The following is a 10,821-nucleotide window of genomic DNA, read 5'->3' on the forward strand; positions in this document are numbered from 1 at the left end:
CATGTCCTCTGCTTTGCATCTGTTGTCATGGATTTGACTGGGCTTAACATGGCTGTCAAACAAGACCCAACCACTGCAGTGTATGAACATCCAGTTCCTGTCACAGATAACTCAGTGAGAGCGCTGGAGACACAAAGGCACCCTACAGCGCTTGGTGAATTATTAATGCTTATGTGGCATGCTCACAGTGAATAGAGGTGACGGTGGATAGTGGTGGGAGATTCTTAGAAGTCCCATTCCTTCACTGGTTTGCTCTTGTTCGGCAGATCTGATAAGACCGAGTCTGTTTCAAGTACAAGGCAGCGAAACAAACTGAGCCTCAGTGTCTGAGATCAGTGCTGCTTGTTCGTAAGGACCCCTGGGAGGGAAGTAGGTCATGGACAGTGACCCCAGGTATGTGTGTCTCTGCAGGGGGCCCAGAGCTTAGGAGGATTAGTGTCCGAGCGCTCAGGTAGCACAAAGTTGTTCTGCTTCAGCAGGGATGCTCTTAACTTGTTTCTACTACCAACAGAGTAGATTCATCATAATAGCTACAGGTTAAACAAAAAGTTGTATTTATTTGGTGGCTGACTAGGATCCATGGAGGATTTATAACTGCTGATGCAAAACGGGGTTGTGATACACTACACACATCATAAGTAATTTATAGCAGCAAAATAGGTAGCATGCACAACCCAGCAGCAATAAACCCCACACATGTTAAACAACTTAAAAAACAAAAAAATGAAATAAAACCAGGAGGTGCAGGGAGATGGGGGAAAGGGGTGGAGCTAACAGGTGACAGGGGAGGAGAAGGATGCTGTTTGACTTTCAGGCAGACTTGAAGCAAGCAGTGGAAAATAAGTAAGGCAGTCAGCGAAGATGGTTCCCGAGCTCTATATCACAATGTACAGAGAGCAGTTCAGCTCTCCCGGCAGGGCGAAACGAGCACAACTTCGACCCACCTCTGCCCACCGCAGGAACAACCCCCAGCCCCGACCGGTAAGACGCACAGCCTGCTGCACTGAGAGGTTGACTGGACAGGGTAATTACATATGATTGTGCACAGATGTGTTGAAAAATTACTCTCTAGAAATTGACAAGTGGTAGTTCGTTACTCTATTTAATCCAGAAAAATATGAAAAATATGGTGCATTTAAGGTCAGACAGGACTAACTGGGTCACTTATTGCTTACACCCAATGCATTGTTCTTCATTTGGCCATGCTGAGGTGTCTTGTACGAATTGTTTACATTTCTCTGTGCATGGGGAAAGCTGTGTCCCATTTATTATTCAGTACTTCCTTCATGCCTATATATATTCATCCAGGAGTAAACAGAGCTAAAAGGGGTATAATCAGCCTAGTAAGGAAAAAAACAAAGCAAAACTTATGCAGGAGAGAGGCGACATATGCAAAAAAATTTAGTTTGCACTGCACTGTCTCACCCTTTCACGGTATTCAGTGTATTATAATGATAATAATACAAAGAGAAAACCATTTAAGAGATATAAAATGGAATTTTGTCACCTGAATCTTTACTGTTTGGTGCACAATACAATGTTACTGAGAGGGACATCTGAGAGGAATCATCTCAGACAAGCTGTACTTTATTAGAATAAAGAAAATAAAATGAAAAAAAGTATTTACATGTGAGATACAAAACATGTAAAGAGGAAACTGAGGTCAATGTGTGCGACAAATCTGTGACAGACATCTTTTTTTGCCTTTCTTTCCTGGCCTGCCCCAGAATTTTCTGTTTCCCCGGAGTCTTCAACCCAGCTACAGGTCACCCCACACACAACCACATCCCTCGACCCCTGTGGACACCGGATGTCCTCGCTTCCCCCCTGTCAGACATTTGTCATTTCATAGTCCTGTTACAACTTGCCATGACAATTCTGTAAACACAGCGAAGGCAGCCAGACCTCAAAACATGCCCCCTTTTAACTCCTCCACCCTACAAGCTCTGCCCTCTGCTGACAGACTGCAGAAACAACAGCTGACGGAGTCTCCTGCTGGCACTGCCACTCAGCTCCACACCGCTTTGAAGATGCCCCAAAGGTATTATTAACATCTCAGTCTGTGGTCCACAGATAAATACACACCAATTCAGATTGATTCTCTTTGCAGGAGAGTGGATTATCAGAGGAATGTCCATCCCCTCTCAGCAGAGCAATGCAGGTAAGAAAATGACCTTTGACCTCTTCTTGTGGCCTTTTGACTCTTAAAACACTGGATGAGTTGATGAACATTGTTGACTGATGAGTGATTCTCCTGTTTTTATAATTAAAAAAAATAGAATAACACTGTTTTCAATAGGCAACATGCAGGAGCTCAGCTTCTAACAAGACTCCAAACCAGCAACCCACCTGCCGCTTCTCACCTCTTTCCACCAACACAGTACCAGCGGTATCGTTCTAACAGCTCTCTGGATCGCAGGTATTCACTTAGCTGTGGTGTTGAATGAACAAAAAGCACGCATCTCATTTGTCTTATTGTGCCTTAAACATTGAGGTTTCATTTCTGCTCTTGTTCTTTCTCCACAGTAGTTGCTACAGCTGCTTCCATGTGGTGAAACCCTACCAAGCCGGGCACTACATCATACACCCGGAGTTTGTGTCTGAGTGCCTTTATTAGGACTATCTGAGCAAAGACTTCCAAAGTGGGTTTTTGGAACTTGCCTTGCGGAGGTCCTTGAGGGAACCTGCTGGGATTCTCCAGCAAAATGAGGGATTATTAACTATTGTTTAATTCACTGCTAATTAACCCAGTGAGACAAAGTGTAAGAGTGAATAATGTACAGCGTCACCCTCAACACTATTATCTCTGTGCAGCATGGACACACTTAGTACTAAATCAGCAGCAAAGATCTTACCACAAGGGGCTTGTGAGGAGCAGATTGAGTGAAGCACTGTGGCCCTAATGTGCTGTGTGTGACATTAAAATTGTAATGTGCTATTAGAGGGATACTTTTCTCCATGTGATATAGGAATTATTTATTGCACGTTTGAAGGGCTAAAACAGAATACTTTCTTCCAGTAAAACCTGCACAGATAGAACCATTACAGAGTCACTTTATTGCATGTAGTTACATATACTGTAGATGTTAACCCCCGCAGTAATATAGGAAGCCTTTTTCTTACTTTGCAAACTTCTTTTTCTGTAAAAAGTCAGTTTTGTCATATTTTTCTCTCTCTCGCTATACAAACTGTAATGTGTTAAGTGAAGTATTTCAACCCGTGTGATGTTCTTAAACCATGCAACACTGCAGAATAAAGGCTCTTCTCTCGGAACTACATTTCCCATGATGTTGTAGGCGTACACGAGGCGGATACGCAGCAACGCGCTTTGATTCCTCTCCGTCTTTTTCTGTCAACTCTGGCAAACAAGTTTCACTCTGAGCTTCCAGGGGGACCGCTGCTGACCGGTAGGCAAAAACTATTTTAACGAACGAGCTGAAAAAACCCCTGCGTGGACATAAGCGATAGCGCGCGTGCGGATCCCGTGTTGTTTTTTTCTTCCGTTAACTTTCTCGCACCACCCACCAAGGCGCAAGACAACACCAGCTTTCTATACATCAGACCAAATGTATGTAGAAGATATGGATACATGAGAAAGTATGCTTTATTTTCTTCTTCATGATCATTACAATAGAAATGCATGTGTGTCCCTAGTGCACTTTTTTATTCAGTGGATAAAAATAGGATTTTGAACAATTTCTCAGCCTCATCAATGCATAGGCTAATGTAACTGTTTCGGTGCTCTGTAACATAAAAATAACAAATTCAACATGCTGCAACAAGCCACAGTCACGCGCGCGCGCTTTTGGAGGTAGTTCGACTTTCTCAGACAGCTGCAATAACTGAATCAGCATTTCTGTGTTTATTTTTCTTCCCGTCAGTACAGATACGGAATCGGCTGAAATGGCAGATATGAACCCCCCTGATCACAGCATAAACAAAGAAATGCCTCAGTCTGACACTTTCATACTTTTCTGTTGTCGGTTTAATGTAAAAAAACAACAACAACAACAAAAACACTATGCGTGTGAATGAAAGTTTCGTTGTATTTATGTAAAAAACAGGATTACAGCTCAAACGATTAGTCCATTCATTGATTAGTTGAGCGACTAAAAGACAATTTTGATTATGGATCAGGCCTGCTTTTTGGTCCTACAGTAAGTCATTGCATGAGGCTACTATTGGATTTTTCTCAATCTATTTTGTAAAACAACGAAATAAAAGGCAACTAAATGATTAATTTAATTGTTTAATTTAATATTATTCTATTTTATTGTATATATTGTGCATTTTTATATTTAATATTTTTTACTCTGTTGTTTTATTGCTTTTCCTGGATCTATAATGCTGCTCTAGCGAAAAAAATTCCCCTTGTGGGAATTGATAAAGTATCTATCTATCTATCTATCTATCTATCTATCTATCTATCTATCTATCTATCTATCTATCGAATGTTAAAATGTTTTAAAGAAAAAGCTTCTTTTCTGCAGTAACAAACTTGAATATTTGTTGAATCAATGCAATATCTTTGTGTTTCAGACTGTTGGTTGATCAGAATTTCCAATATAAAGATATCATCTCGAGCTCTTGAAAGCTATCATACAGAATTTTCTGATAATTAATGGATTTGAAATGTAATTAATAAATGGAGAAAATATTCATCAGATTGATCGGTTGTAAAAGTTAATGTTAATTGCAGCCTGATATACAAATATTAAATCGCAGATTGCTATGGTTCAGTCTTTGCATATTTCCAATAAAAAAAAAAAAAGTGATTTGGCTTAGTGTAATCATCTAATGACTCTCCTGGTTATTGTTCCTCCCTGAGTCCAGCAGCCTGAGCTCATCTCCAAGGAACCAACAGTTAGTTCATTGTTAATTAATAATGGGCTCATGTTATCACTCCTGTTGTTGGGGGAAATCTATACTAAGGGTGGTTAAACACAGAATTAGTCAATTAGATTGCTAAGTAATAGCCAACATTTTTTTATTATTGACCCCTGCTGCCGTGCAGGGCAGAGCATGATGGTCAACTGCAGTTAGGAGTCAGCAAGCAGGGAAGTTGGTAAGAGAAATGAACTCCCCACACTCGGCTTTATATTGTAATCAAATCTCTTCTGATTGGTTCAAGCCACAATAACTAACATCAGCAAGTTAATTACCCATAAAATGTTCTCCTGGTACAGTGAGGTGCATGCAATACAAATGGATCTGAGTCTTTTCTGTGTTTGTTACTGATGTTGTCAAACTATAATAGAATGATCCAGGTTACTTCCAGTTTTGGTTAGTCTGGCTTGATAGAGAACGGTGTTTAGTATTCTTTCCTTTCCTTCTTGACACTGGCAGAGGTTTAAGGCCAAAATCCCCTTTCCTGCGTGTCTACTTCCTTACATACAAATGAGTCTCTTTTCAATTGAACTCATATGTTAGAATTACTGCTGGCAACATCCAATTTATCTTTTTATTGGTAATTGGCAGTAGATTAGTTTTGTTAAATCTCAAACACCTCTTTAAAGTTTACATCCTGACACCGTAATACCTTTAAGTGCTGTGAAATAACTTTGTTCAGCAATGCAGGGCGTGTAACACAATCCCAGAAATGTAATGGAGGCTTTGAACTGACAGGAAAACAAGAAAGCCTGAGCACATGTCTCAACACAGTGATCTGGCTGGGATTGTTTTCCTGGATGTCTCTAAATCAATATATTCTGAAGATTGACAACTGATAAGCAATAGTAGGTGAATTAACTGTATAAAACCTTATTAAATATTAACTATATTTTGAAAACACTCCTAAAATGTAGTGTTAATATGAGATATGCAAATATTGTGTGGAGACCTCAACTCTGACTCTGTTATCTCATTCTCATGACAGGCAGGAAAACAGATGTGACAGCAGGGCCAGAGTCCAACAAAAGAGGCTCCCTGCAAAGCACTTTGATGATCTGTGGAGCATAAACTCTCCGTTTTGCCCACTGAACAGCACAAGTCATGTACCAAGTAGTGCCAGGAGGAGCGGGGGGCACAATTACAGATGTTATCCCCAAGCAGAAACACAGCAAGGACACTCGACCCTTAGTCGGAGCCGGAGTAATCGGCCTGGTGCTGTTGATTGCAGCCGTGACCGCGTGGTGTTATTACATCGCCTCTCTACGCAAAGCTGAGCTGCTTAAAACTCAGCTGCTGGATCTGAATAAAGATGGCTACATTATCCGCAACCAGGGAGGCTCCATTGTTTTCAGGATGGACTTCAGGTTGGTATTTTTAGGTTATTGAAATGAGTTTGGAAAATTGATGTGAAATATAAATGTACAATTTCAATTTTTAATTGTCCTTAAATGAACCTTGTTGTCATTTAAAGGAAATGTGAAGTTGGTATTAAGTGAGAAAGCGTGGAAATAGAAATGTTTTTAAACCTTGGCAGATCAGGTACTCTGGATTTGGATTCCTGCTCTAAAGAAGGGGAGATGCTGAGCTGTGGACACACCACTGACAGGAAACTAAACTTCTTCATTGAGACAGTGCGACCCAAGGACACTGTGCAATGCTACCGTGTCCGTTGGGAGGAACTGGTTCCTGACATATCTGTTGAGCATGCCATGACGTACAAGTTTGCACACTGGTATGGCGGTGCAGTGTCAGCAATTCAGCACTGGCCTATTTCCATTTCTGGTCAACAGGCTCCCAAACCCTTTGTTACTAGTGACATCTACAAAAACCGTAACGAATTTGGTGGAATTTTGGAGAGTTACTGGCTTTCGTCCAATGCTACGGCCATCAAGATCAACAACTCAGTGCCCTTCCACCTGGGCTGGAACAACACGGAGAAGACCATGTACTTCCAGGCACGATACAATGATAGTCCCTTCAAGCCAAACCCAGGGGAGGCGCCATGTGCTGAACTTAGCTACAGAGTTTGTGTGGGCTTGGATGTGACATCAATACACAAGTACATGGTCCGCCGATACTTCAATAAACCCAACAAAGTGCCCGCCAAAGCCATGTTTCGGCATCCTATTTGGTCCACCTGGGCATTACATAAAACTGACATTGACCAGGAGAAAATCTTGACGTATGCCGCCAGCATCCGCAAGCATAACTTCAACTGTAGCCACCTGGAACTAGATGACCGCTACACCAGCCGCTACGGGGAATTTGAGTTTGACACTACAAAGTTTCCGAATGCCTCAGCCATGTTCCAAAAGCTGAAATCAGATGGATTTCTGGTGTCTCTTTGGATCCACCCTTTTGTTAACTATGACTCAGAGAACTTCCATACCTGTGTAGAAAGGGGGTTGTTTGTCCAAGAGCCGACAGGCCGGCTGCCAGCCTTGGTGCGTTGGTGGAATGGCATCGGCGGCATTTTGGACTTCACAAACCCAGAAGCCCGTGATTGGTTCTCCTCCCAGCTACGTTCACTGAGCTCCAGGTACGGGGTGTCCTCTTTTAAATTCGATGCAGGAGAGACCAACTATTTACCATGGAAATTTAGTACTAGGACTCCCATTCGGGACCCAAGCTTCTTCACAAGACGTTACACAGAAATGGCGATTCCCTACAATGATAGAGCCGAGCTGCGGAGTGGTTACCAGTCCCAGAACATATCCTGCTTCTTCAGACCAATTGACAGAGACTCTGTGTGGGGCTATGAGTTGGGTCTCAAATCTCTTATTCCCACAGTGCTCACCATCAGCATCCTGGGCTATCAGTTCATTCTACCCGACATGATCGGGGGGAATGCCTATCTGAACCGCACTGATGGAAATCGTGCATTACCTGATCGAGAACTCTATATCCGCTGGTTGGAGCTGTCAGCCTTCATGCCCTCCATGCAGTTCTCTATTCCGCCGTGGGAATACGACAACGAGGTAGTTGAAATTGCCCGGAAATACACAGCCCTCCACGAAAGTATTGTAGCGCCGCGGGTCCTGGAGCTGGCTGGCGAGGTGCTGGACACCGGGGACCCAATCATCCGGCCCCTGTGGTGGATTGCCACAGGTGATGAGACAGCCTATAAAATCGACTCCCAGTTCCTGATTGGGGATGACCTCATGGTAGCCCCGGTTTTAGAGCCTGGAAAGCAAGAGCGAGACATCTACCTCCCTGCCGGCCGTTGGAGAAGCTACAAGGGGGAGAGATTTGATATCAAGGAGCCGCTGCACCTCACAGACTATCCTGTAGACCTGGATGAAATTGCCTACTTTGTTTGGGTGTAGCAAGAAGAAAATGACAGACTTAATTAGACTATGCTCCAGTTTGCTTGCGAGATGAGGTAATCTTTCATGGTTGACAGGAGAGACATTATATGAAAAAGTTTTATATGGAACAGCTTTTGTGCAACAAGACTTTAAAAAGGAATTTAAGTTTTAACACCACATTACTTCACAAATGTGAAGTTGCATCAATCAAAAACCTCATCCTAATTTATGATTTTCCATTTCATTCAAACTTTTATAGTATTCTGCAGTTTAATAAGAGATAGCCAAGTGTCCTTTAAAGGGAGGTCATGTAACTTTTGCTGACTTTGCTTACAGGTTAATGAGGAATGGTAAAATGTAATACAACAGTAACACAAGAGAGTCATAGACATAAATCAGTTATGCTGCAGTATTTGTGTAGATAGCTGCCAGGTAGCTACTGGTCATGCCAGACTCAGTAAGACTTGTCCCAGTGTGTTAATATAATAAGGGTTTGTTTTAAAGCTAATTAATTAAGCATTTTTATGCTTAGGAAAAATTGTAAAGCTGTGTTGTGTTGCTTTAAATGCCTACAAGTCATTTTTGTGAAACTTTGAAAAAGGGAATATACAAGCTGTGAACTAAATAAGGCATGATTGCTAGTGTATGCCATAAAGCTGTTATATTTTTGAGTCTCGCAGCACTTTGAATTTCAGCTGAAACCAAACAGACTGTATTGTGGGAGGACAACTACACATGTGTCTTTATTATCATTAAGCAGATTGTAGGCTACATAAAAACTTGACATATTCTGCTTTTCTGCGATGCTAACGACTGCTCTACTCTTCTGCTCCAGATACTTTTCAGGTTTTATGCTTCACTTATCAGGATGAATGCTTGAGGTTTAATCATTGCAAACTGCCTGTGCCCTCATTTGTGTTACACTGTCGTGTAACTACTCTTAGCCCAGAAGAAGATGCCTTTTATTAGGTCCTAAATATTTTATGCTCCTCCTCAGGTACTGTAACTGCTTTCTCAGGTTGTCGTGTGTTTGAAGTGTGTGCTAACTATTTTTAACGTGCTCTGCTGACTGTGATTGCAGCTGAACAGCTAGTAATACTATAATGTCTAATGCATTAAATAAAGGCCACGTCCAAAATAATGAGCATTTTTGTAGCAATTTGTTTAAATTTTTTCTAATTCGGAAACACAATTAAAATACATAATAGTTATTTGATGTCTATGGTATGTGTTGGGAATTTAGCATCATCTAATTATCACATTAAATGGTAGTATTGTGTTTTGTTAATGTGAATATTTGAACTGCACCAATATTCTTAAGGGCATTGTGTTAATAATAAGGGCTATGTAGTTTTTTTTGTGTTTTTTTTTCTATGCATTTATTATAATTCTTATTGATTATTAGCTAATGTTTTTGGTAGGTTAACTCTTTATGGGGTCAACTGAGTGTTGCAGAACATGGTGATCTTCAGACATGACATTTCCCTTGAATTTTCCAGCATGTAGCTGCAAATGATTTTTTTTTTCACAGTTCTAGATCAAAGAACATCATGTAAAATCATGTATGATATCATCCAGAGATGAAACAGATATTGGTATTTTCATCAAACTAGGGGTGAGGCAGCATATTCCACTGACTGTCGCTCACAAAGTATGGGTCATCTTATTACAATGTTTTAAAAATATATTTCTGACATAATTAAAAGTATTATAAATCTTTCATAAAAATGAATAAATGCATAAATTATTCAGTTTAATAACGTCCATCTTTGACTTCCTGTGGTTGTTAATAGCTTTTTAAGAAATGTTGAGATTGACTGATTGGTTTTGAAGCTGCAATGAAAAATAATGTGTTTTGACTTTAAGCTAAAACAGTGTCCACCTACTTATTGTGCAATTTGCTCATTTGAAACATGTTCATGTCTTCTGCTTTTCACACATTATGCAGCCTCTTGTTGACTTGTGCCTTCGACATGTGTCTCCCGTGTTGACCCCAGCTGTTTGTGCCTTTTGACATGGTTTCATCACAACAACACTTCCTATTTATAGCACTTCTCACTTAGCATCTGGGCCAGGCCAATCTCTCAGGCTATTTCTGTCTCAGACTGTCTTGCTTTGGGACGAGACAGAGTCTTCATCTTGGACTGAAGGTTTCTGTGCTTTTGGCTGGTTGTTTTTTTTAACCCAGTGTGTGCTGTTTGTTATAAGTGATTATCAGCAATATTTGCATGTGACTAAAAGGCTGCATTGATTTCAAAGTGCATATCTGATGTCACTTTATATGAATGTATTAAAAGAAATCAAGTTTGACTTTTAACTTTTGTTTGCTTACGATAATTTTTGTTGGGTTTAATTTGCATGAAACAAACAATAATCTTCATTTTAAGATTGAATATTAAATTGTTATATTTGCTACCATGATTAATATTGCCAGACAGGTGGTTTGAAATCCTCCAAGACTGCTCTAAGAGTGATGAGTAATTTGTCTTTAATTTTTTACACACCAGAAAATAAAGGAAATAAATATACAAGAATGAATGACAAATGGATTCGAAATTTCAGTTAGAAAGCTGACCGTGCAATCAGTGAGCCAACTAACAACCTATAACCTCTTATGAGTCTG

The 10,821-nt window shown here is 40.6% G+C and overlaps 1 protein-coding gene across 4 annotated transcripts; it reads left to right on the forward strand.

Annotated features, from left to right (window-relative positions):
• The first annotated feature begins 3,325 nt into the window (after positions 1-3,325).
• Positions 3,326-9,958, forward strand: myorg (myogenesis regulating glycosidase). Of its 4 annotated transcripts, none has more exons than XM_069158561.1 (3): positions 3,326-3,407; positions 5,876-6,254; positions 6,425-9,958. In XM_069158561.1, exons 2-3 carry the CDS (start codon positions 5,992-5,994, stop codon positions 8,214-8,216), a joined length of 2,055 nt encoding a protein of 684 aa, XP_069014662.1. In that variant the 5' UTR covers positions 3,326-3,407; positions 5,876-5,991; the 3' UTR covers positions 8,217-9,958. The 4 variants fall into 4 exon arrangements, with proteins under 4 accessions (XP_069014662.1, XP_069014643.1, XP_069014652.1 ...); XM_069158542.1 differs by having other exon boundaries at positions 3,397-3,597; XM_069158551.1 differs by having other exon boundaries at positions 3,397-3,568.
• Positions 9,959-10,821: the final 863 nt, after the last annotated feature.

This window comes from Embiotoca jacksoni, unplaced genomic scaffold (genome assembly GCF_022577435.1).
Source record: "Embiotoca jacksoni isolate LCO1_2020_lvr unplaced genomic scaffold, fEmbJac1.0.p SCAF_1, whole genome shotgun sequence".
Classification (NCBI taxonomy): domain Eukaryota; kingdom Metazoa; phylum Chordata; class Actinopteri; family Embiotocidae; genus Embiotoca; species Embiotoca jacksoni.